Source organism: Atheta coriaria, unplaced genomic scaffold (genome assembly GCF_025399875.1).
Source record: "Atheta coriaria isolate IRGN ID8LTWV9N9 unplaced genomic scaffold, Caltech_Dcor_3.1 hic_scaffold_41_pilon, whole genome shotgun sequence".
Lineage (NCBI taxonomy): Eukaryota > Metazoa > Arthropoda > Insecta > Coleoptera > Staphylinidae > Dalotia > Dalotia coriaria.
In genome coordinates this window covers 93,355-121,089 of record NW_027045483.1, presented here as the reverse complement: position 1 = coordinate 121,089, position 27,735 = coordinate 93,355, and the positions used below count along the sequence as shown (strand labels likewise).

The window sequence follows — 27,735 nt, the reverse complement described above, 5'->3', positions numbered from 1 at the left end:
AGTATCGACTAATCCGCTAATGTGTAAGCCGTCAACTCGTTGATTAAATGTTAAATGCATCGGTAGTGCAGGAAAACCGCGATGATACACATGCACCACACACAAATGCAACATCGATGGTTTTATTTTGTTTTTATGTCAGTGAGTTGAGTTCACGGCATCCTGCTGGCGTGTATTGACGAGCATACGCGACGCCTGCCGAAGCTGGCGTTCGTGACGTCGACGCACGACGCCTCAACCCTCGTCGACTCGCCATCGCCAGTTTTCGACTCGTGTTCGCCTTGTTCGCTCGCGGTGCGTTCCTCGGTTCACAGCAGACACGAGACCGACCGCGATAACCGCGATACGCACACACTTCTCTTATCCATACAAAACAATCATTCTAAACGCACACAGAATAAAAAATATATTATATCCACGCGTTGTAGATACAGCAGAAACATTGCTTTGTATAATGTAAAGAATTAAACCAAATCAAAGCGTGACGATTGCCGGCGATAAACAAGAACTATTTTAAATCGTGTGAGTGGAAAATTGTGCGCGATGAGTGCGAGTTGTGTGTGACTTAAGACGAGAGACGGTAAGCAACAAGCGCACGTGCGTTTTATCTTGATTTGTATTGGTGTGTTGTATGTGTTCGATGTTTTCTCGTTGTTAAATTAGACTCAGTAACGCGTCTGATCTGATCGCTTCATTTGTATTATAATAATCTATCCAGTGTTCATTCAATTCAATTTGCGCTTGAGCGGCTTAAGTAATATTTCTGTGAATGTCAACGAATCGCCGATAATACGTTCCAATAGGATAATAGGCCAATTACTCGAATAACACTGATGGTAAGTGTGGAAGAGTTTGGTTTTCAGTTAGAAACAAAAAAAAACAAAGAAAAATATACAAATATTGAGTTTTACGCGCATTCGCATGTGACTTATCTTTTCTAAACTGGTTATAAACTCAATTACACTAGTAAAAATGCCAGTAAATAATTCCTGAAGTCTAAATATGAATTCCACGTCGCGAAGTTGAATTCATTTGTGTTTTGTTTAATGATTTTGTTGTAATGCAACGTGCACCCCAACAAATTAGCTGAAAAACGTGCTTAAGTTATAGAAATTAGCATTGCAATTTGTAGGGATGTTGGGATCATAATAACAACAATATTTCAAATGTTACCATCGATGTCATGTCTTTGAGAAAATATTCTATGTGATAATTGCTTGTATTTGATTCTGTTTATGAGTTTGAAGCAATTAACTAAGTCAGTAGATAAAAATAATTGGAGAAGCAACTTGAAACACTAAGCAACATAGCATTCTAACACTAAACATGTTTCCAGTGATAGGTAGCACACTCACTCATGTACACTGTCGATTTGTATGTAAACAAATCGTAATTATCGCAATTCGTAAATAAACGCGCGCGTCAAGTCGACATAATAACAGATAAGTGTCTATGGCTGCGTGACTTAAGCATAACTTCAACTCTATACGGCGGACAGCGATAGCGTTTGTTTTCATTTCGCTTGATACTTGATTAGTTAATGCGTGGATGCGTGCGCGCCGCGAAGAAAAATTGCAGCTGCGGGCCCGATTGTGTCTGTGTGTCTGTCTGTCGGTTATTCTTTCTTAATTTATGTTTCCGGTTGGTGTGCGCGAGATAAATTCAATCTCTCAACTATTTTATTATCTCGTTTACACTCTGTCACGACGCGTCGTGCATGTGTGAGAGGTGGGCGAAGAAGTATTGTGGTCAAGTTTGCGGATTTTATTGGCGCGAGGTCGACCACTATTATTGTTTATCTCTTTATCTTAACTTGGCTTTAATTAATGTAATTGTTAAATTCTAAATTTTATTTGTGTAACATGCGACGTCCTTGTTTGAATTTACAACTTGATAACTTGCGCATTCAAGTTGTGCGGTGTGTGTGTTATGATAATCGCTTTTTAAATATTTCAAATTTATTTAAAACGCATGCGCATATTTTATTCAAATTGGGGCAGAAAAAAGTTGGGTTTAAGTACACATAACCAACTTTCAAGGCTAACCAATATCAAGAATACTTTGGTTTTTTTTTAAATCAAATTTTAACCGATTAGTCGAATTTTGAATTTAATTTGCTGATACAGTGTGTGTGTAGTATTTTGTCAACCGATGGTGCGCATGCAATTAAGTGAAATGAAGGAATTTCCGTGTTTCGCGTGTCGCGCTCGAATTAGACGTAAATTCGTTTAAGTCACGTGAAACGGACGTTTGTTGTCGCCGGAAGGCTCGCTCTCGATCCTCACAGAGCACAACAGCAGCACCGCGACCTTTCCGGACTTTTAATTGAATTTCGATTAGGCAGCGAACTTTAAAACGTTTTTCTCGTTTATTTTCCCCTGCGTTTATTTCTTTTTCTATTATTGACTGATAGTTGTTATTGTTGTTGTTGTTGCTGCTACAACAGTGGTGCATGTTTGTTTTAGCTTTTAAAATATAATAATACCGTGCATTTCATTCGCTTAATTGATGCAAAAGATAACACCGCACGCGTGTTGTGTGCTGGGCATTGTTTGAAATGAACTTATTCCGTTCACGTAGTCATTCTGTACGTTTAGTTGCACAAATGTGGGTTGTGGGTACTATTCATATAATTAAATTTAATACGGGTGGTGCGTGCCCTGCTCTGTTTACTCATCATTTATCATTTCAATTTTTCACGCATACAAAACACAAATGTAGGAGAAAAATGAGGCAAAAAACAACACAATGTGAGGTTTTAGAGTGCTTTTTGGATTTTATTTGGGTGGTGCGGATGGTAGACAGATCAAAGTCGACGCATGCGCATTTACATGTATTTTTGTTTGGATTAAATGTGGAAATAAACATCAATCGGTTTTGGAAATCGTTTGAAGCCGGGTTTCACAGCACGTATTTGATTTGCTGCATCAAAATATTCATAATCTCTGGGATGAAAATATTTTCGGTCATTTTTGATGCATTTTCATTGGCAATGCAGTTGTATTTATTCAACAAATATTAATTAAAAGCATTGGAGATGAGAGTTTTTTGGGTTACATTCTCAAAATACCAAAATTATTAATTTTTGTTGCACAAACTTTCAAACTATTTTTCACACTCTTAAAATTAAATTTTTGATATAAAAATTAGCCTATGTTATTCTTCTAGGTCTAAACTATCACCAAACCAAAATTTATTAAAATTGGTTCAGCGGTTTTTGCGTAGTCGCATTACAAACATACATATTACAATCAAACGTATCACAGGCGTACCCATAATATGAGAGATTAATAACACTCCCAAACCTAAACCCAAATAAGTATTTTCAAGTGTCCCTAGAATCGCTCTCAAATAAACCGCTGAGTGCTCGACTGAGAGTTGCTAATCACTACGACTATTTGCACCTGGATATTTTTAAAACTATTATCAGCATTTATACTTTACATTCACACGCAATTTGACGTCATTCAAGTCTTATTTCCGTATATGAAATGAAATTCAACCCGTAATTTTCCATCATCCATTCATTTGAATAGATAATGAATGATTTTTTCGAAATAAATTTTCCTCGAATCCCCGGGCGATAATAATTAACTAGTCCACTAGGCGCAATTCAGCGCCTGAGTGATGAGACCGATGATAAAGGGACAATCACGAATAATTACGTCATGTCTCAAGCCCCTTGAACAAGAGGATAATGTTACAATATTAATCCACCTCGGAGCCATGTAACACTAAACCGCCGTTAGAGGAATTCATTGTTGTTATTATCAGAATAACACTCTGTATAAATATGTGTGTGTGTGTGTGTGATATAAACATTTGCACCTAATTTTTCTCTGTGTGCTTATTGCATTCGAGCGAGATTGGTTATTGACACTGGCGATTATCGACGCGTTAATATTATCAATATGCTAATCTCTTACACGTAATAAACTAATTGGCGGTGATGTATCGACGTTTCGCGCTGTCGTACGAAGGTGTTTTATGTGTTGTAAACGTAAACTGTGACGTAATACAACACCAGAGAGATGTAGATTTTGTGGATATAGGTATGCGGCGCGGAGTCATCGCATGGATTTGCATAAATCGTTTAAAATGTGTAACTATGCAAAACTGACGACGGTCCGAGGTTTTATTATAATTATTCATGAGGTGCACGCTAAACTTGTTCGCCGTGGCGATAAGGATGCGCGGAGGATAGACGTGTATAAGCGAAGGATTATCATCTAGACGTGCTATCTTTGTACGTATCAGGATTTATGAAAAAATTATCAAGTCATCTAAATTAAGTTCTTGAAAATAGCATTTTTTATTTTTTAATTCAATGAATTTTAACGTGTTTTTAATTGAATACATCGGTAAATATTATTAGAAATTTTATTAGAGCTGCGGGACGACTCAGGCAAGACTGAACGTTGAGTGCACTGCGCGTTCCCTTTTTATACCAGCAAAAAGTAGTGGGGTACGGTATAACGCTGATGTTCGAGTGAGTTACTAGCAGCGCTAGTAGTCGACCAATCACATGCCGACGCTCTTCCCCTTCCCAGTATTTGCTGGTAGGTCGCAGGTTTAAAAAGTCAACGCGCGAATTCATCGCACAGTCGTACCTTTCACTTTTACTAGCTCACTAGGGATATTTTTTGTAATTTTAGTTACTAAACTATCATATAACAAAATATTTATGATATAATTTCCTATTTATTTTTACGTTTCATGCTCCAGTACATTTGATATACTTAAACTAAATTGTTGAAGATTATTTGCACCAACGACACATATCATGAGTAAATATCGTGTCGAGATCACCTCTTAATACTCTCCAAGGAGCGGCTGTCAAGTGTTGGTTGGCTGTACTTTACTCCCTAGCACAATGTGTGTACACTGTGTGCTTGCACTCTAGCATGAAATTGGAAAACAGCGCCGATGAATAAGCAATGCAGGCAAACAAGACGTAACGAAATATACGAGTATGCCGCACTTGGGAGCCGAGGCGCCTACTTTAAGTATAGAAAGTATAACATTTCTTTTTATTTCTACTTACATATCTGTTGCAAATCATTCGGGGCGTATTTTTATTTCAACTTGAGTGCTTTTTGAGCGCATAGGTGGCGCTGTGCTCGTGGGGAGGGGGTTGTCGGATGACGCAGCTTGTAGTGTGATGATAAAGTGTAGGCTGGTGTGTGCCAGACGTGTTTGCGAAGTTTTCTTTGGCCTGTTTGCGCCCCTGTTTGTGTTCCTTGGCAATTAAGTTTCATAAATCAATTAGCCATTGCTGGAGGTATAAAGGGTGATTGATCGTGCGACGGAATGCACATTAGAGAATATATTTTTGGGTTTAATTAAGATTCTCACTTAGATACAGTTAATTATAGATAATACCGGTATTTTTTTTCAATACCGGTATTTTTTCAATACCGGTATTTTTTCATATGAAATTTCTTTCGTAAAAAACTGATATTCCGATATTTTGATTAAAAATACCGGTATTAGTCTCAAAATACCGAAAAACCGGTATTAAACTCAAAATTTTAATTAAAACATTTTAAAACACCTTTCCACCTATAACTAATTAATGTACTTATGACAAAGTTGTAAAATGACGTCCTTTCCACATGTAACTTTGATGAGATGCGGTTTTCCACTCATAGTTTAGGTGTGAAAATCGTTTAAACAACTATTAAACAACAACGACAAAGGTGTTACACTAAACTGAAATTAAAAGCGCGGTTTGAACTTGAAATAATTATAATATTCATCACAATATATTCTATTTTTTATTTTTCTTGTTTTGTGGTGTGCTTGTCTGGTTTTAATTCTATTTGCATTCAGAAACGCAGAACTTAAATTGAAGTGGTTCGCTTTGTGTGCTTCACGTTTACGTACCGCAGTTGACATAAAGGATGTACCAGCCAGCACACGGTTGTAAACAAAACCGAAATAAGTGAATTATCGATTGCGTGCGCGGCGCGCCGCTCTAGGTGCTCTCGGTGTGTGCCCACATCCGACAATATGCTTTGAACTCACGGCGCTCACAACTTGCGAATGTTAAGGGCGAGTCGGTTGCAGTTAAATTCGAAACTCCTAAGTTTCATGCAAAGTGAATTCCACCCAGATTTTTCTTTTAGTGAAAAATCTAAAACCTTAAAAACTCATTCATCACATGCTTTGCCCCACGAACAATACTATTATTTATACGCGGTGGCGCGGTAAAAGTAGCGAGTTTACAGCGCCACCTTTGATGAATGTCCGCCATTGTGCGCGTTATCGAGAGCAGGCAAAGACGAAGGGCCACTCAATGATGAGCTATAGCTAAAGTATTTGAATACATCATCTCGTGTGGCTAAAGTACGCGCCGTTTTATTATTATTATCATCCTCGTCGTATTCAGCGCGCGCGCCGCGTTTGATTGATTAGGTCATTACCATGAATTTATATAAATTACACGCCTCATCTGTGCTTGTGCGTAAACCTTGTGTGTATAATCACGTTGAGGCTGTGATATGATAACAAATATCATCAATCTGTTTCACATTCTTTTAAATTGTAAGATTTTGCTTCAGAAAATAGAAAAAATTGATTTTTTATGTTTAAAAAAATTATTTTAATACGCCAATCGTGCCACTTAAGCTACGTGACTGTAAAAATTCATTTTTTGTGCTTTGGGGATCAAAATCTTTGGAAAAACTTAGAAAAATTTTTTATTTTTTGAGTTTTGCGGCTAAAATTTGCAATTTAGAAGAAAATTTCAAAAGTTTTTGGATTATTAATGGAATTCACGATGATTTCATGGTATTTAAACAAAATATTTTATTTTTAAATTAATTTTAAGCATTTAAAACGTAAAATCCAAAACATTTTCTTTAAAATAATGGAAAATAACAACGTGAATGTGAGTTTTCGAGTGCAGTTAAACTTGGTTGATGGCAAAGTGGGCGTCCAAGTTGCTTATGTATATTTTTCTCTGAATATGAATATCGCAAATTCGCATATTGCCGAGGTCCGCGAAGCGGAATGAAAGTCGAGTCGAGTTTTCTTCGCCGTTTCCCGCTGCTTGTTTGTTGAGTATAGCTGAGCACAGCCGTCATGTATCAAGTGAAGTTGAACCGGAAAAGAAAACTCATTTTACTCCCTCTCCAAACACAACACACATTCACAGGGGTTGTACTTTCTATAGTTATATTTACGCCTGAACATTTTAAAATATTCATAAATATTTCATGCGTTTACAATCCGCGCGAATGGCGAAGGGATTAATTACACGCAACGTGACGATTTATTTTGCGCGCCGAAGCTGAAGCCTATTTAAGCTTAATTAAAATGCAAAGCACCACACACTAATTAGCATGCATAATAATGTTGGCATGCTCCATTTCGTTGTCGCAAGTATTTAAAATGTGGCAATTTGTTGCACAATACGCGGGTTTTAAATTCAATAAATTTTTAGTTAATTGCAAGAAAAGAAAATTTTGTGAAATTTTTGTGGTTTTTTTGTTCAATTTTTCTAATCGGATTTATGTTTATCCCTTCTGAAAACTCGAGAAAGCGTGAAAACACATGTGCGCTCAACTTGGTAAGAATTTAAATAAGCTGCGGTGTTTTCGGAATATTCGATAAAACGCGTATATTTTCGGTGTCGACCCAGTTGTCACTTTTTCGCACTCGTTCCCGCTCGTTCCGTAATCTGTTGATGGTCAATTTCTATTATAAAGTATTATTAGACCCTTATAATCTGCCTTATAAACGGATTACGCTGGTGTCGGGCTTGACGGAATCGAAAGGATAAGGGATAATTCTTTCCACCATTTATCCTTTCGTTTTCTTTCTCATTGTACGTATTTTTAGCCAAAATTTATTCACAAAAATCAATACATGTATATCTCTACTAATATTATAAATGCGAAAGTCTTGATGTTTGTTGCACTTTCACGCAAAAACTACATAACCGATCATCATGAAAATTTGTACACATATTCTTAGTGGTCCCCGAATGGTCATAGGCTACTTTTTATTTAATAAAAAAATATTTTTTAAATAAAATAAAGAAATTGTTTAGCCAATAATACCTCTGCATCTGGCTATTTGACTACTATAACGCCATCTAGCATTCCAGCAATGAAGCTCAAACCTAAGTACTATAATACCATCACACTGTATTATCACACTGTATTACCGACAGCTACGTCAACATCTAATCCAGTTGACTACACTATGGAGACTGTACACTATACTTCCATAGACTATACTTTCAGCCATTTTAAACTTCCCGCCATTCTACTTCATTGTTACTTCTTCTGTGACTACAGACGCGTACGGAAGCAACTTCATTATTTTAAATATTCGCGAGCGAAGCCGCTAGTAACGGATAATAACTGACTAGTCGACAACTAAAATCACCAAAAATTTAGTCTGAATTTGTTTTTATTTGTGAACTAGCACAGATCATGCCCGATAGTGATACAATTGATGAAAATGTCGATTGCCGTCATTTCACTTAGTGATGTCTAAGTCGGAATTACCTCCATGCGTCGCGCGCGCTCACAATGGCCGACCCAGTTTGATTCTTTTGCTTCCCTTTTCGCCACACGCCACGAACATAGATCACACATTGCTGTAAGATGAAACGTCGCGTGTCGACAGCGACACGAAAAAATCTTATTCATTACGCTGATATTTCCAAGTGACTGCCGCGCAAATAATTACAATAGTTTTTATTTTGTTGCAGATAATCATCATCAACATCATCAGCATCCACATCAGCGAAAATAATCTATAAGGTAATATTTTGTGATATATTTTATTATGTAGGGAATGTGAAAAAATACTTGTGTGGAAATATGTGATATAATTGTTGTTGTTTGTACTATGGTATTGATTTATTGATTGGTGTGTTGATGCGTGTGTGTAAGTGATGATATATTGCTGACGGTGACAGTGTTTCGAGCAAGTTTGTGATTTAATTTAGACGCCGGGAGAAAAAATGTATTTATTGACTTCAAACTGAAGAAAAAAACTTTTGTGGAGGGAAACAGATACTGAAAAATTAATTTTTTAATTTATATAGATAATAGGTTTAAAAATATGTATTTTTTGTGGTATGCAACCCAAAATACATTTGTGAGTGTCGCTAGTGTCGCGTTTTTTGATTTGAGGTTAGATTTTTTATTAAAATAAATCAAAGTTTAAAAACACCTGAAACTACTTACAAATCTATACTTTAATAAGTTTTACGGGTATTTTACGAGTAACGGTGCTTGAAAGTTTGATTTTTATTTTCTTCTATTTTTCGCTTCCATTTACTACCACACAATGCAATTCTTTCCGATCGACTGCTACTCGTAAAACTCGTTCAGAAACAAAACTCACATTGACTCCGTAAATTCTTAACCGTTTTACTTTAACTCTAACTCAAACTTTATAACTTTGATAATATTTTAATCGACCTGTTAAAAATGTGCACGTTTGTGATTTGTAATTAACGGCGCTGGCGCGGTACAAGTTTGTTTGCCAATAAGCGTCAATAATTTATCCAAAGCGAATTTCGCTTTGATGTAAAAGTTGAGATTTTAGCCGGGTAAATTCGGTTGAAAGCATCGTAACTTTCCAATTTAATTCATTAGGCGCGGTGTGCAGCCGTGTAGATTAGTTGCGTTTTAATCTTACGCATTTACTTGCGTGTGTGTTGATGTTTGTGTGTGTGGTGCAGTTCGACCGCGAGACGGCCTTTGCTGGCATGCAGTTTCGCAGGAATGCAAAGGTCTCAAGGTAGTCTGGTCAGATCAGTCGTTGCACCCGCGGGCATGCCAAAACAACAACAACGACATACTGCATAATTACACATAACACAATTGTTTATTTTTTATGCATTATTATAATAGAAAATATAAAAATTAGTTTTTGGAGTAAAATTTGTTTTTTGGCTTTTTTGAAAAAAATTTTTGTATAAAATTGGTTTTCACTTCAATACTGAGCTAATAATTTATGTTTTTGTAAATAAATTGACTGCCAGAGTGCAATAACCTGTTTTTTAAGATATTCCGTTGATTAGCAGTTGATTATAAAGACCATTTCGGTTGTTTACGAGCATTTTATTCGACGCGGCATGTTTGCGACTAATTAGCCTACATAATTATCAAATCCAAGGCTTGTTACCATTCGTAATTATTTTTCTAATTTAAAACTAGAAAACTCACCAATTTACAACTTTATATTCATGCATAAACATCTCAAAACTATTTTTAATGTAAATTTACCGAAATGGTGGAGGCGCCGATATTATATATTTAGTTTCGGTTTTATTCCGATTTTTGTTTGCATTTAATGGAGCAACCCCTTTTCCTTTTTCGATTTGATTACCTTTTAGGCAATATTAAAATTTCAGCTCATCCAAATCTCGAGACTTTTTAATAAAATCAAAAAACCTTGCCCTCCTCAGTCGCTTTTATTCTGAATTCTCGAACCTTTTTAGCAAATGCGCTATCCGAATGTAGATTTAAAGAAAAGCGTCGGCAAGACGCGGGGTGGCGAGGCGTGCGGCTGGGGGCGCGCGCAAACGAAAAGTCGATTGTACCGTTCGCGCTTGAAAGGCGAGTGGAAAACTCTCCGGACTTGATTAGATTTTCGCACATTTAAATCAGAAATATTTAATTTAAGCGACCTGCGTGGGTGACGTGAATAAACACTGCTAATTAGTTGGATTCGTAAAATAAATAACATTTAAAAATATATTTTATAAGAGTTATAAAAATATAAAAAGCGAATGGAAATGGTGAGAGTAATATTTTATGAGTAGTTAAAATAAAAGTCGCACCATTTTTAATATCTGTTGCCGCTAGTTACCTTTACGGCCCTTTTTTATACAGCTATAAAAGTTAATAAAGACTAACTAGCCGCAGTCATATTATTTTATGAGAAAGGTATGTCATAAATTTATTTATTTCAACATCGGAACACTCTTTCTGGATAATTTATTACGTGCTAATTCGATGGGAAATATGATATTCAATACATTTATCCATGGGGATGAGAGTTTTTTTTTTGGGAGGGAATGATGCGTCAGGTGAAGCAGGCCATTAAAATGGTTCCTATTGTGTTCATATCATAAATAAGTGGGACTTGTCGAAGGACGTCAATTGCACTAGTCTATTGAAGCTTTGGAACTTTAATAAAGCGTCTTGTTAGCCAGGAAAAATATTTATGTTGAATTTTTGGGATATTTTTATGTCTGGATATGTTATTTTTCTGGTAATGAGCTTGGTAATTTTTATTTTTTAAAATTGATGATTTTTTTAGAAATAAAAATACTTTAAGTGGTGTTCAGTTAGTTTTTGGTGATGAATGTTTTGGTTTAAAATTTTCTTCGGCTTTTAAAAGCTTCCTTCGCTCGGGACCATTTTTCATCTCGATTTGAAAAGGATGAACGTTCAATGTGCATGTTGGGTGTGAGCTTTACGCAGCTTTTTGCTTTGTTTTCGGGTGTTTTCCGCGTCGCCGGGATGAAACTGTCCGAGCGCGTTTATTTTACGCCTAGATGTCCAAACGAGGGTGAAATTGAGGGAATAATGCACGCGGCTGGGTCGAAAGTGAAGGAGAAAAAGTCAATAATTTTTATTCGGTTTGTATTTTTTATATTAGAAGCACACAAACACAGTTTACACTTTATTTTTACTCCGCTGAGAAGTTTTTTATTATTTTCTTAGAGGGTGAAATTGGGGTGAACAGCTTCTTGGATATTGGATATTTATCACTTTCAAAGTCTGAAAGTTTTTAGTAGTTTTATAAACATAGTTTTTTTTATTTTGTTTTCGATGCGGAGGAGGATAGTCACGCTGGTTTGATTATTTGATTGTCGTTATTAATTACGTGCGCAATTGAGTTTTGCGGTAATGCAGACCCTGACAAGATTGCACGGACTGCGCCCAAGCGACTAATGGCGGAAGACTTGATTATAACACAAGTTGGGCGTGTGCGTTCGGATTAAGTGTAGCGAAATTGTTCGCCATAACTGGATTGAAATCACGTACATTTCGAATTCGATTCAAATACAAACAGTATTCACACGCAATTTATATTCAATTGCTCGTGACGACGACGGAACAATGCTCGTAATTAGTATGACTTAATCGGTTTCAAATGTAGAAATGAATTTAGAATATTGGAAATAACATCAGGAGTGCAAAATTTAGGTTATGTATATAAATATAACCAAATATTGAGGTTTTACGCGGATAGGCAACTGTTTAATCTTTTGTAAGCCGGTTATAAACTCAATTATGATAGGAAAAATGTCGGTAAATATTTCTGAAGTCTAAATATGAATTCCGCGTCGCTCAGTTGTATTCACTTGTGCTTTGTTTAAATAATTTTGTAGTAATGCAACGTGCACCACAACAAATTAGCTGAAAAATCGTGCATAAGTTATAGAAATATGCATTGTAATTTGTGTGTATGTTGGGTTGCATAACCACAACAATATTTCAAACTAGCTTTAACCCTTGGCTTCGCTCGCGAATATCTAAAATAATGAAGTTGCTTCCGTACGCGTCTGTAGTCACAGAAGAAGTAACAATGAAGTAGAATGGCGGGAAGTTTAAAATGGCTGAAAGTATAGTCTATGGAAGTATAGTGTACAGTCTCCATAGTGTAGTCAATTGGATTTGATGTTGACGTAGCTGTCGGTAATACAGTGTGATAATACAGTGTGATGGTACTATAGTACTTAGGTTTGAGTGTCATTGCTGGAATGCTAGATGGCGTTAAAGTAGTCAAATAGCCAGATGCAGAGGTATTATTGGCTAAACAATTTCTTTATTTTATTTAAAAAATAATTTTTTTTATTAAATAAAAAGTAGCCTATAACCATTTGGGGGCCACTAAGAATATGTGTGCAAATTTTCATGATGATCTGTTAAGTAGTTTTTGCGTGAAAGTGTAACAAACATCAGGACTTTCGCATTTATAATACTATTAGGGATGTTACCATCGATGTCATGTCTATAAAAAATATTCTACCTCACAATTGCTTCAATTAAAAATATTTTTCGTCGTTTTCTCAAAACAAACGACATTTTTCCTCTTTTTTATCTTTTTATTGCCAAAAACATCACTCGAGAGTATATAAGATGATGCGTACAAATGAAAGTTAATTAATTAGGTAATAAATATTTATTTGTTTCGTGTAAGTGCCGCCTTGGTGCGAATCGATTGTAACCCAGGGATAATACAAATCATTTATCATCATATTCACTTCCAGCTGGCGTGTGTGCGCACGCCAGCAACTAACTAAAAGTCGATTAATTCGCATAATTGACTCCCGCACCAACATTAATTAGCCCTTCTGCTGCTCCTCCTGCTTCTCACCCTCGCGATATTTATTTGATTACACGCATCACCCCACAAATTCGTCTGCCACCGAATGCAGCGCAATAAAAATAATCCAATATTTGTTTGGTCCGCAACCAATCGAAATTCGAATATCAATTATCGTTTGTTAAATATTCCTCTGGTAAGCGAGCTGCCGGAGGGCGGGGTGCGCGCCCACACACGTATCAGAAGCAACATTTCTATTTTACAGGCCCTTTTCCACGACAACTATCATCAATATTCCAATACGGCACGTTGGAGTTTGTGTTCGCAGCCCGTTCGCGTGGTGGTGTTGGCTTGCATTTGTTATTCCTGCGCTATTTCCTTGCTTGTTACCTTTTGCATTCGTAATGCGCGCTGCGTGCACGATTAAATTTTCATTCGGACACGTTTGACATGGACATGATATCTGCTGTCATATTTATACGGAGAATAATAAACAAAACATGTTTATTCTTTTCAGGGAGTAAATGCAATTTGATGCTAAATATAATTCGTCAAAGGACAATATTTATTCAGTGAAATTAATTTTTCTCGTTGGAATTTTGATAAATTTTTGTGTAGATAATTAAATATCATGGAAATTGACCGGGTTATTATTTATCGCGAAATTAATATATAAATTGGTGAAAAACGTGAAATATTTGAATTTATTTATAGTTATATAGTTATGACATAGATGGCGCTAGTATTCACTTATTTGCATTTAATTCTTGTTTGTTGGTGGTAGTGAGTGTCCGCTGGCAATAGTCGTGTCCGTGTAAGATCACGCGATGCGGGCACAATTCGTCAACAGAGTTATCTCAAAGAAACGTGTTTTTCGTATCAACAACAATATCAGGTAGATGTTTCTTGGGTTCGTGTAAAATAACACGGTAAATTAAATAATTCGGAATGAATTTGCACACAAACTTTATTAAATGTTTAATTTTATCTTGGAAACAAATTTGAAAACCATTTTTCTCTTATAATTTTTACATAAATGCATAAAATATTTCGACTGGATTATTATTCATTCATTCTCTTCGGATGCAAAAGTTTATTTTAAATAATTGATTCCAGTGATATTTCGTTTTCCTTTTGAATGTTTAAATAGTTTTACAATATTTCGTCACCATCGGTTCTTTTCTTGTGATAAACTTGTTTGTTTTTATCAGCGAGCTGCGTTCGTTTAAGCGTGGCTGTTGTTTAAGCGTACTTAAGTATAACTCTATGAGTTACCTCTAGATGGCGCCACAGTTCACTTCGGGAAGATATCTCATAGAAACTTGTTTTCATTTCTTGTAACAACATTCTTATTCAATTCCGGTGTTAGTAAATCTTGGCTCGCTCTAAATTAAATATCTACTCTTTGTGAAATCAAAGTTTTTATTTATTTAGTACTACCTATTATGACGATAATAATTGTGTGTTTTAGTCGATGTACCCGAACACGTTCCGTGTTAATAATACATTTATCAATTTTAGTACTTACTCAATCTTGCATTGTATATTCGCATGTTCAGTCACTTCAAAATTAACCCCTTTGCATTAATGAACCGTCCCGCATGCAATTTATTATTTATAACTACCGGAGTGCCGCGTAGTAGGTACCTGCGCTTCGTGTTTCCACTTGCAGAGCAAATGACAAAAAATTGATTTGAAAAAAATGAGAAATGGAAATGAATAATTTATTTACTCAGAGAGTGTTTACCTACACAAACTTCTTTAGTTGTTTTAATAGCGTGGTCGGTCGCAGGAAAAAATCCGAGCGCATTGTTTCCAAGGAAACTGTGCGCCGAGGGTTTGCAACTCAACGTCTAGAAGAGATATGGCACGTAATTGATTTTCCTAATTTCGCTTCTACTTTCTACTCAAAACGTTTCGGTTGTGTTTTTTTTTTCTCTCGCTGCTTGCTTCTGCTTCATCGACGACGGCCGACGACGATTTCTTTTCTCTCAATTCCACTTTGTCGCTACTTTGCCGCGTATCAGATTACACCGCCCCAACGGCACGCAATTCGTGGCCTAGTAAAGCCTAGTAAAATCAACCTGCCACGGCGACAGCGACGGCGGCGGCGGCGGCGATTCGATGGTGGATGAAATTGCCAAGTTAGTTTAAGTAACTTGTTTCGGATCTCATTTAAACAGTCGATTTATAAAGCGATTACTCTTGCTTCTTTATTATTTTTTCCTCAATTTCGCAGGAATTCAAAGTCATTGAATGTTAAATGAGGTATTATTAAATAGGAATATAAATTAATCTAAAATTATTATTAAAAACATTGAAATTATATATTTTTCATGTTTTTTTTTGCTTTTTTGTAAAAAAATATGCGAAAAATTAATATTTTATTGCTAAAAAGTAGTCTATGTTATTCTCCAAGGTCCAAAATATCTGCAAACAAAAATTTATCAAAATTGCTTAAATGGTTTATGCATAAAAGCGTCACAAACAAACATATGTAGGTACACCGCTTTTCACGCTGCGCGGAAATCGACTGTAAATGTGTCACCCAAGATTACATCCTTTTCAGCTTCCCACAAGAACTCTTCTTCCTCATTAAAACCAACAATTTCTATAAAAATGCGTTGAAAAAATAAAATTTACGTTTGTCAATCAAACATTAAATGAAAGAGCAAGCGTACACGTCGATTCAGACATGAATGATTTTCCGCTTCGCAATTCGCAAGAATCCTCACTAACGTAACATGACAGACCGAATAGAAGCGGAGCGCTTTAAAAGCAACCTTTGGATAGAATCTACAACAACAGCACAAATACCTGCTAGGGTTGAATGCTGTGCGCGTGACACAGATTGTAAAAAGGTCGACGCTTCTAATTGTGATTGTGAATTGTGCGGATTGTAAAATCAGTTGCACGTCAGTAGTCATAATTTCCACATCAGCATATGTTGCAGGCGCCGCGACGCCGACGTCGAGTCTTGACGTCACACGCATTCGCACAATGAGAGCGCCCGGCGCGCTCTCCAGCGTCTCCTGGCAACCATTGGTGGGCTTCGTAATCTGCCCGAGTGGTACACACTCATGTGCGATGTGAACACTAGATGATGGAGAATATTGAAACGTTTTCATTTTTTTCACATTATTAACAATCATTTTTATTCAGTGGAAGGAAAAATCGATGAGAGCTGCAGAAAACAAAGAGCGGAAGGTAATAAATTAATATTACGCATCTAGAGTGGAAAACAATGCAGAAATATTACTTTAGAGTAAATAACAAACATTTTTATTTTGTGGCTTGTAATTTCATGCATTCAGCTCGGGATTAGATTCACTGTTCACCCTTAAGATTTGCAGTAAACATCCGCCTTGCTCGTTTTGATTATATCATTTCCCCGATATGGGTTTCCTTGACTTTTGCTTTTCATCTGCGAGACATCAAACGTGGATAATGAATGAAAAAAAGCGGCCGGATGAGAATGGCGAGTTGATTTACCAATTTCCTACTTGTTTCCGGCGTTATTACGAATATTCAGGTTTTTATCTCAGGCATGAATGTTTTGTGCGCGATGATTGATTAAATTGCGGTATTTTTATGTTGGCGGCGCGATCTTTTCGAAAGTAATTAGTAACTGTTGTGTTTGCGTTGATGTCAAAGTAATAATTATTCATTAACGCGGCCGGGAGCACGAAGCAGTTGCGTAATTACGGTACCCAATTAAACTTGTCGTCGAAATTTCCTCTCCATCGGTCCTTAGATGGATTCGCTCTCAAAGGGAAGCGTATTGGACACGCTTCGGATATCAACTTTAGTTTAATATTAGTATTTGTGCTTCAACGGGTTACTGGCGACCTCAAAGTCTTTTATTGTTACTCAATCTTGTTGGATCCAGTAGCGTAGCATGTATTTTAACGTATGCAACCCATATTACATACATAAATGAATTGCTGTTCGTTAGTCTCGCTAAAACTCGAGAACGGCTGAACGGATTTATCTTATCTTGGTCTTGAATTATTCGTGGAGGTCTAGGGAAGGTTTAAAAGGTGAGAAAAATTCGAATAATTGCCGGGAAAATCCTCAAAACAGCTCTTTTCTATAGAATAAAATTTGACATTGAGATTCAATCATAGTTATAGTTAAATAGTTGAATTCGAGATGGCGCGCTGAAGTGCATTATTGACAAAACTTTATATGCATAATTTCTTTAAATTAAAATTGCTAATCTTATTGATAGAATTGACTCTTACTACGAGTATGTCTAGAACAAGAGAGTAAAAATGAATTACAGTTTTATTAAACACTGCCGGAACGAAGTCGCGGGCAACAGCTAGTGGAAAATAAAAAAGATTATTACTTATCTAGGGTGGAAAACATTTTTATTGTACAAAAACTAAGTAGATAAATGTAATTTCCTATTTAAATAGTGATCACATATGGTTTGTCCTTTTGTTCTTGCACCTCCCAAACTAATTACGGACAATAATAAAAGCGCCCCACTGACCACAGCGATGTGGTAGTCAATTAATGTCGCAAAATACGTTTTCGGAATCGAATTACACACGCATCACACACAAACACAAACACACACGCTTGCCGCAAGCAAATCGAGCAGGGTTTGCAGCTTTGGGGCCAGAAACTGTAACTTCCTTGCGCAACCGAATGAAAGCAAAGAGAACAAGGGAATAAAAGGCGTTGAAGGGAGGCAAACTATGCGATGTAGCAGCAAGCATATTGTGAGCAGTGAGTAGATAAAACTCAATTTTCCGTATTTGACAATTCAACGCCTTCACCCTTTGTTGAGTTGGAACGAAACTGTCAAACAGAACACTAGGAGTACATTTTAATTACTTTCATTTTCATCTTATGTAAATCAATTCTATTTATAAAGTATTTTTCTTAAAATAAATTCACTTAGAACTTTAGTTTCCTATAAATTCTATAATTTTAAATAGGGGAATGGAGTGAAATTACAAAGTTGAACTTTATAGTAATAGTATTAAGTGAGAAAGTCTCATATTTTGATGAGAGATGTGAAATGTTCTAATATGATTGTAAATTGTTAAATTTGGTTAGCGTCAAGGTTGCCACCGTCTGTATTTCCCGATAATGTAACTATGGATAACATAATGTCATTAGAAACGCTATTAGATTGTGGAGCGACCACAGAATAATGAAACATGTCTATTCAATAATTGCTAGAGGGAAACCGACACAAAATACTTACTTTGAGTGCGGAATAAGTGCACTGATTGAGTGCATAGTCATACATTTACCGGAAGTATTTTGTAATAGAATTTATCTACACTCACAGTTCAAATAGCACATAACATATGCATATGTAAAATATTGCCAGGAATAATTTTATTCTTGTTCCAATTTAATGAAAATGTAATAAATACATGTTTACTATAATTTATTGTAAATTTTTGTTGCAGAATTTTGGCGTTTTTGCATAAATATCAATAAAACTATGCCAATTGGATGGATTTGTTAATATGTCGGTAAGTTTCAATAAAAACAATTTACTATATAAATATTACTTATACGGTCAGCTTTAGACAATCTCTTTTTTGTTATCCGAGAATATCTCGCAATTTCGGCAGTTGGTGCTGAATTGCAGGTGGAAAATATTACGGGCCAAATCAATATTTACGTTTAATAATACGTATTGGGGCTGCCGGAGCGTGTGTGTCTACTGTAATCCATCCGCCCATTCAATGCCTCGAGAGCTCTCTAACAAAAGCGTAGTCGATCATAATGTGTATCGCTACATTTCCAAATCGGGAACGGGGTTGAATTGGACACAGCGTGGGGTCTCTGGGCCCCTAGAGCTGTCACTATTTGTTGGTTTATGTATTTACGATATTCTATTATAACTAAAATCTCTTAAATACTATAAATCTGCGGATAAAGTTGACCTTATTGTTTTGTAACACAATTTTGGAGCTACACTAGCGAAATTCTCAAATAATAATGAAGAAAAAATAAAAATAAAAATTAAATAATCTATGGTTTATTACGCTTGAGTGAACAGATTCGAATTTATGATGACTGGCATTGATCTACGAGTTTAGCACGATTCAACGATTCAATTTTCTATTTTTTTTTTATTTGAAAAGTATGCACGGCACGCAATTCCGGCAAACGTGGCAGCGGCATTGTGGAAATATTTGAACTTTTTCACATCTTCTGAAAGCTGTTGGTGCGCAAACATTTAAATTCCTGCCGGCGCTAGGCCTGCGTTTGCGGAATGGGGTTGTTGCGAGTTAATGAGACGCCGTTAAGCGACGGCTTTCATTTGAAATGGGGACAAACATGGAATAATATAATGCGGCATGATGGGATCAAATTGACGACACGTGCCACAATGAATTATGTTTTTCTAGAATATTTAAAATTTTATGTATAAAAAAATTGCATGTTTTAAATGTTATTAATGGCTAAAAATAGCGCGTTTCAATATTAGCTTTATAAAGCATCTTATAGTAGGTGTTTATCGTGTTTATTTTCGTTTTTCGCCGCCGAACGTAATACGGCATTATTGATGCGAGCTGTGCAGCGAACGCGAGGACAAACTTTAACCGAAATAGAATTCAAATATTGCGTTCGTTGTTGTTGCGCCGCTATATTGGGTGGAGGAGCCGGGCGGCGTTGGTAAATGTTGCAAATTGAAAACGCTGAAACGCTCAAATCGGTTTGCCTGGTAAACTTTTTTTCTGCATTTTTCATTATATTTTTTTCCTGGAAAACAAGTTTTCATTTGGTTTATAATAGTTAGTCATGTGAGATGAATTTTTTAACGAACGCGGTTGTGTTTCACCGGTTAGTTATTTGCGTAATATACTGTCAACATAATTAATCTACATGAATAACTTTCATAAATTACGATTGTTACAGGCCATTGTGAAATTATTTCAACTTTAGAGAATTGCGGAAAGTTTTGTGTTAGAAATCAGAATTATAGTTGTTCAAATTTTAGAACATGCGAAATTAACGAGATGTTCGTGCTTGGATTTATTCTCTACAGATTATTACGTAGTATATTTAAGACTAGCGGTGTGATATATTAAAACATATTTATATTATTCTAGGAAACTATGAGTTTTTGCATTTTTTACTTAATTTTCAGAAGCGATTATCTTTTAAACTAAAAGAGATAGAGATAAATGAATTGATGATTCTCATTCTACGGAAAATTTTCTTTAAGATAACATTTTAAAATAACAAGAATCGAAAATACTTTCTAAAGAAAAATAAAAAATGCAAAATTTCTTATTCTGCATGTTGTACTTTGTTTTTATTGTCATTGCACTTGATTTTATTTACCTACTTACTGGAAACGTAGAAATTCACTATACGCCCACGCAGTGATTATCCAGAGTACACTCCTGAACACTAAACATTTGCAGCGACATTAAAAACACGGACGACTTACTTTTAACGATAGAAACGCAGCACACACACACAAACACATAATGGAATAATGGAAAGTTTTCCCCAACGCAAACTCAGTGCGGGCACCGTATTACTGCAATGACAATTCGTTTCTTTTTTGTTTTCCTCGTTTTTTCGCCTATTTGAGCTTTAAATAAGTGCAGCGTAAAGTTGAAGTCGGCAATGCTCGTCATGAATAATTCATTCATTCCGGAATCTCATTTTGAGATGCGCATGAAGACATTTCGAAAAGGGTTTAAAGGTATTCGCGGAATGTCTGCAATTGATTTGATTTGTTTGATGTTAAAGCCGTGAATAGACTGGAATTTTGCGTTGTTTGTATTCAAATAGCATTCGTAGTTTTTAAATATTTTAAACTATTCCGCGCACAATTACCTCGGTCAGTGAAAATGGGAATTAATTAGTATGGCTGGCGCAAAATTTGCACATAAAATTAGATACAGCATGCGCAGAATAATCGCTGCTTACTCGCGCGCTTTAATTTCCATTTCATTGATTTACTAGCGTAGCACTAGCGTGGATGATGTTGATATCTTTCAGTCGAAAATAATTGGTTATCGCTGGCTGGCATTCATTTGTTTGACTAAACTTTGTTACATGCAGAATGCCGGCGGGGTTGTTTTTTGCGTGGAAAATCGAATAACGAGACACATATTGTTGGCCGGTAAATAACAACGTCGGAGTCAATTCGATTTGGTCGCATTCGCCTGGACCACAACACGCATTGGGAAAAAATTTACAGTGCACACACCATGTACACCAGTTTAATTACCACAACAATGCAGCCGTATCAACAGCCAGCGTATGGTGCAAGAATAATGTGTGTTAATTATGAAATTTAATTAACTTTTATTTGAGGTCCAGTAGAACACCTCGGTTTTATGCTTTCGGTCGCGAATAAAGGCTCAAATTGAAAATTGCTAATTTAGCGCCGCTGGAATTTAATAATGTGCTAGTTGCAAGTCCTAGTTGGGTTGGTTGAATATTTATTCTTTTTTTTTTCGCTTGCAGTATCCAAATGAAGCTGCATATGTTGTTGAGGATGAGCGGTCGCGGGCTGATGAAGGGCCTTGAACGATGAGTTTCGCCGTCCGCCCATGGACCTCCCCACGACAGTGCAGATCTGCTTCAGCGTGGGGTCGCGCCACGAAACCGCGCTCTTCAGATCAGACACCCCAACTGAACAAATTAAAGGTAGCGTGGCTTATATATTTTTTATCATTTCATTTCGGTGGTTTTTTTTTTATCTTGCATTTTTAAAATATTGCACGTTTGCAAAAAACAACTTCCGGGGTTTAGTTGGATGGCTTTTTGTAAAACGATTTCTAACTTTATTTTCTTGTGTTTTTGTAAAATTAAAAAACAAAAGCGATATTTTTTATAATATTATCATGTTTTTATGTTTTGATATTTATATTTGCATGGTATCCTTGAGAAATCCGCACGTGACGCTTTTTCATCCCCTCAGAACATCAAATTTACGTCGTGTCTGATACATATCTTGAGTGGGACTTTAAACGAAGGAAAACAAACCGGGAAATGACATTTGAAAAGAAATTTATCGTGAATTCGCGAGCCATTTAGTGATTGTCGTTCTTTTAAACCTTCCACAGATTCTAGATGCTTGAATATGCAATAATAATACCGGGGCATCTATTGTTAAGTGCTCGTCGCATACGCGTGAAATCCCTGCATGTGCTCCATGAATAGGACGAGTGGTTGGCAATGGGATCAGCGCTTAAGGGGATTTCGCCCTGCGAGCGGCGTCGATTTGGTTCAGCGATGCGCAAAATCGATCACAGCTGATATAAACGAGCCGCGAACAATGCATACGCAATGTGTGCAACGTGTTCAACTTTTCAACTATTATTTCATCATGAATACAATTGATTTTTACCGTGTAACCCTCTCGCGAAATAAATTGGCAGGAAGGTCCGGAATGTCCCAATAAGTTTTTGTCGTCCACACATCATTAAACTTGAAAAGGGATGGTCTCGAAACGTCCGCCGCAGCCACATGATTAAATACGCGTGTGGTTTTTTGCAGATTTGTTCAGGTCAGCGGCGGAGGCGGGCCCTCGAGACATTTTGAAGCTGTACAATCGCAAAGGTCAGCTGCTGAACATCAACCAGGACCTGCCGTCGAATACTGTGGAGGAAAGATACGCATTGCAAGTGGTTGCGGCGCATGGTTGCGCCATGCTGCGCGAGGACACCGGTGAACACCTGCAGGCGCTGGAGGCACGCATCTCCGAGATAGAGCGGCTCCTGAAGGCAGATATCCCGCTACCGCCCAGCGTCTGCCAGCTGGAGCGGCAGGTAGACGAGTTTCGGCATAAATTGGAGACGACTGAAAGCTTGAGTTGGCTAGGTAAGAGCAGACGTATTCTCACATAAACGTGTCACCCGCGGGCTGCCCTTTAATTTGAATCGACTATTATGATCAAAGAAAACACGCAGGATATAATTACTTAGCACTTGCGCGTTGAGGAATATACTTCGTATGATTAACAGGGTGTGTTTGGCTTTTCAATCCTTGACCGCACCTCATTTTCGCCATTTTAAGATGCAAAGTTTTAATTGCTGATTAAGTTTTATCAACTAATGTTGAGTAATTGCGCGACGAAAGTCATTAGCGCCTGGAGTCGCGTTTCCTTCGTAATTACAATGCGAGTTCTGGTGAAAATAATTATGTTTCAGGCTTTTACAAAGAATTGCCGGAACCGCTGTCAACAGACGAATGCCGGCGGCTGCAGTACCGGAGAAAAAGCGATTCGCTGAAAAAACGCGTGAAGCAAAACTTTTTAAATATATGGTACGCGTCTACAACAAAACACAATCATTTTCGTTTTAAATTAATTACTTTTCTTGGTGTTGTATATTATTCGCAGTGATGCACAAGTATCGGATTCGGTTCGCAATTGGCTGCGAATGCCCACATTTGACAGCCGCCAGTGGGAGGATGAGGAATTGCTGTTGATGCTGCAGCAAATGTATTTGGACTATGATCTCTGCGCCAAGTTTGCGATTAACATTAATACGCTTAGAAACTTTTTATATGAGACCTACAAGAATTACAATGACGTGCCGTTTCATAACTTTCGCCATTGTTTCTGCGTCACGCAAATGATGTACGCCATTTTGTGGACCGTTGATCTGCCGTCGAAAATTGGCGACCTTGAAGTATTAATACTACTCACATCATGCATCTGCCACGATCTTGACCATCCCGGGTATAATAATATCTATCAGATTAACGCGAAAACTGAATTGGCGATTCGCTACAATGATATTTCGCCGCTGGAGAACCATCATTGTAGTGTTGCTTTTCGCGTGCTTGAGAACGAAGACTGCAACATATTCAAGTCATTTTCCATGGAACAGTTTAAGCAGATCCGCGAAGGGATGATCCGCTGTATTCTTGCTACGGATATGGCACGTCACAATGAGATACTCTCGCAGTTTAAGGAAGTCACACCTGAGTTTGACTATCAGAATAAGACTCATGTCAATCTGGTATGAGATTTTTTTCAGAATTTTTAAATCTGTGGGTTAACATTAATGTTCTTATAGCTTTGTATGGTATTAATAAAAGTGTCGGACATTTCGAATGAAGCCCGACCTATGGACGTGGCCGAACCATGGTTGGATCGTCTTCTGCAGGAGTTTTTCAAACAGTCTGATGCTGAAAAGTTGGAAGGACTGCCAGTCACGCCCTTTATGGATCGCGAGAAGATTACGAAACCGTCGTCTCAGTGTTCGTTCATCGGCTTTGTACTTTTGCCTCTCTTCGAGGCCCTCGGAGAATTATTTACTGACTTACAGGTACCGCTTCATTAATTTCTGATTAGTTGCTTGTGAAATTTCTAAACAAAAGACGATCTATTTATTACAAATTTGACATTTGTGTGAAGATTTTTTTCGATCTTTTTTACAGGATCTCATTGTGCAGCCGGTGCGAGACGCGCTTGACTATTATAAACGTCTCAACGACGCCACCAAAGAGGAGCGCCTGCATAGGAAGAGTATTGTTGCAGAATTAGCCGCGGAACTGCCCTCGCCATCTCAGAACTCCATTGACAGTAGCACGACCAGTTTAAGTAAGTCTGCATCTGGATCAAACGTTCGTCTTCGTAAGAGTTTGAGTTTTCAACAGAACCGTTCAAGGTTAGTGGAATTTTATAAGGGAAAATATTTTTTTGTGAATGATATTGTCTAGGTCCAAGTCGACTGACGAGGATACCGAAATGGACGAGGCTGCCGTGGTGAACAATGAGGAAACTAGTTTGGCGGACGTTGCGGAGGATCCAGAGAGTGGCGATTCGGAGACAGCCAACGAGGTGGAGGTCTCGGAGAAGGCGCTAAAGTTTAAAATCTCCACCGAAGGTAATGTGAGCACGGGGCGTAAGAGTTATCCCGGATCTCGTAAGGGTAGTAGGGAGCGCGGTCAACATTTCGAGCTGGCGAAGGCGATTCAGCGCGGGAAACTCAAATCGGGCGCGCTGAGCTTCGATCAAAATTCTCTGAGCAATCACAAAAAATTGTCGTTTGATCCGCCTCAATTCCTAGACGAGTACGGTATTAGTTTTAAGCAGCGCTTTGATCGTTCTCCATCCCCAGACGGCGCCGACTCGACGCACTCGTCCGACTGTGTTGTCTCCAAAGAGACGCTCAATTTGAACAAGCGCAATTCGGAGCATTTCGTCAAGCAGCTGCCCGCTGATGAGAAGAAGAGCATACTCAAGCACACCGAGCACAACAAATACGAACCGGGGGGTGGTGGTGGTTCTACTACTGCTTCTTGTTCCGAAGGCAACGGAAAGTGCGACACTGGCAAACGCCAAGGCTTCACCCTGAAGGGCTTCACGCGGCATAGCTGCGACAAGACGGCTGCCGACGGCGGTTCGTCCTCTGAATCCAAGCGGTCACTGATGACGCGTTTTAAGCACTTTACTGACAAGCTGGGCATGTCCTGGATAGGGATGCAAAGTTTCGCAATCCGAAGTTGTTCCTCATTCGTAACAATAACAGCGCACCGCGGATGCATCCCAAGAAAAAGTCGGAGGATAGTTCATGCTGCATGTCGAACGACACCTCCATTGATGATGTACGTAAGGCAAGCACCTTGCCAAAGACAAAAAAGATGGGTCTCGCGAAAAAAAGTTGGAAGTTTTTGATTATGGGCAAAGAAAAAGCAGCGTCTAGCAGCTTGGAGGGCGGTTGGGGTTCAGATGCGGAGATGAATAAAGCCGCCGATGATTCCCTGCTGCCCTCTACTTCTCAATCGCAAAGCAATTTGATTGTGGCTGCGGGTGAGGGTGTGGGCGAAAGCTCAGGGGAAGCAGGCAGTGTCGACATCTGTCGCAAACCGACTGCGGCCAAAAAGGACGAACAGGATCTGTCTAAGGGCGGTGTTAGCGACGAGGACGAACTGGACGACGGAACAGGTGAAGACGTTATTGTTAGTTGTAATCAAATACCAAAATTAACTAATAACCAGGTGCAGGAGATGAGCGACGATCCAATTTGACAGGAGATTAGTCCCGCTGAGAGCGAAAGCTTCGCCACTTATATTTTCTGCCGGTGTTGTAAATATAAAAAGGCCAACATTAGAGAAAACGTTTAGACTGTTGTAAATAAAAAATTATAAGTTATATTTATTTTAATTTGGTTTTATTTATTTATTAGCGGAACTTTCCATTTGTTTGTGTGCCATATATACATAGATAAATTCACTTTTGTTTACCTGTGATATATTTTACATTCTCTGTCTGTCTGGTGGGCACAATTGGTTGAAAACGTTTTCAAGTCAATTAAAAAAACAACAAACAGTTTTCTTGATATTTGTTGATCATCTTGATGAATATTACCTAAATAAATCGATAATGGCACTATATAGAAACCAATTGACCTATTGAAATTGTAAAAACATTCCTGGTGCACAAGTATATGTTCCTAAAGTATAATCTATCTGTCAAACGACCATGAAACGTACCAATAATCTTAAATTTATACTCGTACATATCTCTCGTGCATCAGGCGCCTATAGTACGTATTAGAAGGTGTGTAAAAGTGGAAAGTGGATAGAGATCTATTTAAAAAGAGTTGTTAAACGCTGGCAATGTTTAAAAAAAATGTATAAATGTAATTGTGATTCTAGTCTATTTTAAGTGATGTAGATATTTCTTTCACACTCTGACACACTGCTATTTACTGTTCAATATCTTGCAGTTTGCTCTACAAACTTGCCAGATTAGTCAATCGATTGTGAATGTTTAATCAAATACATACTTTACACTTGTTTGCATTGTTTGCCGTTTTATCCGATTCAATTAGAGGTGCCAAACAAATTCACACCGAATTAATAAATTGATTTTTGGTTGATATGAATGTGAAATACAGGGCTCTAAATTTTACTAACTACATTTAAGTCACCAGATTGAAAGAGACAAAGACGAACACTCATAATAGTCTACACATATCAATATTGAGAAGATTGCGAGTGTTGTGACTTTGATATTAACGGATAGCCGAACTTGTGTTTGATAATATTGAAATGTTGAAAAGGAACCAATACGATAACAAATAGAGGAGATGTGAATTTACACCATTTATAAATAATACACTGATAAATATTTGGAGAAGAGTTTTTCTAGTTGATGATTGCTGACAAATCTATATTCTTCCTACTTGATTAGATGTAAGTAATATATACTTGTAGATAACTTATAGAAAAATATATAGGTAAATGAATATCGAATTGATTGATTACTGCTTTGTTATTTTATCTTTTTCTTGAAGTGTAATTGTAATTATCGAATCGAATTATTTACCAGTTTCACTAAACTTTGATTCATCAGTGATGTATGCATGAATTTACATGAACTTATATTAGAATGTGTACAACTATTTTCTTTCAACATGAACACATTGGTTTTAATTTATAGCAATGTGAAATAAATGTGACTAAATAAAA

General features: G+C 37.3%; 1 protein-coding gene across 1 annotated transcript; it reads left to right on the top strand.

The window, feature by feature from the left end:
- The first annotated feature begins 249 nt into the window (after positions 1-249).
- Pde9 (phosphodiesterase 9) lies at positions 250-27,735 on the top strand. The gene is given in 12 exon segments (XM_065316198.1): positions 250-836; positions 8,726-8,777; positions 18,741-18,806; positions 21,772-21,954; positions 22,807-23,130; positions 23,460-23,574; positions 23,651-24,275; positions 24,333-24,584; positions 24,697-24,926; positions 24,979-25,730; positions 25,733-26,206; positions 26,260-27,735. Coding segments are annotated over 9 exon segments (2,910 nt in total). The 5' UTR covers positions 250-836; positions 8,726-8,777; positions 18,741-18,806; positions 21,772-21,857; the 3' UTR covers positions 26,301-27,735.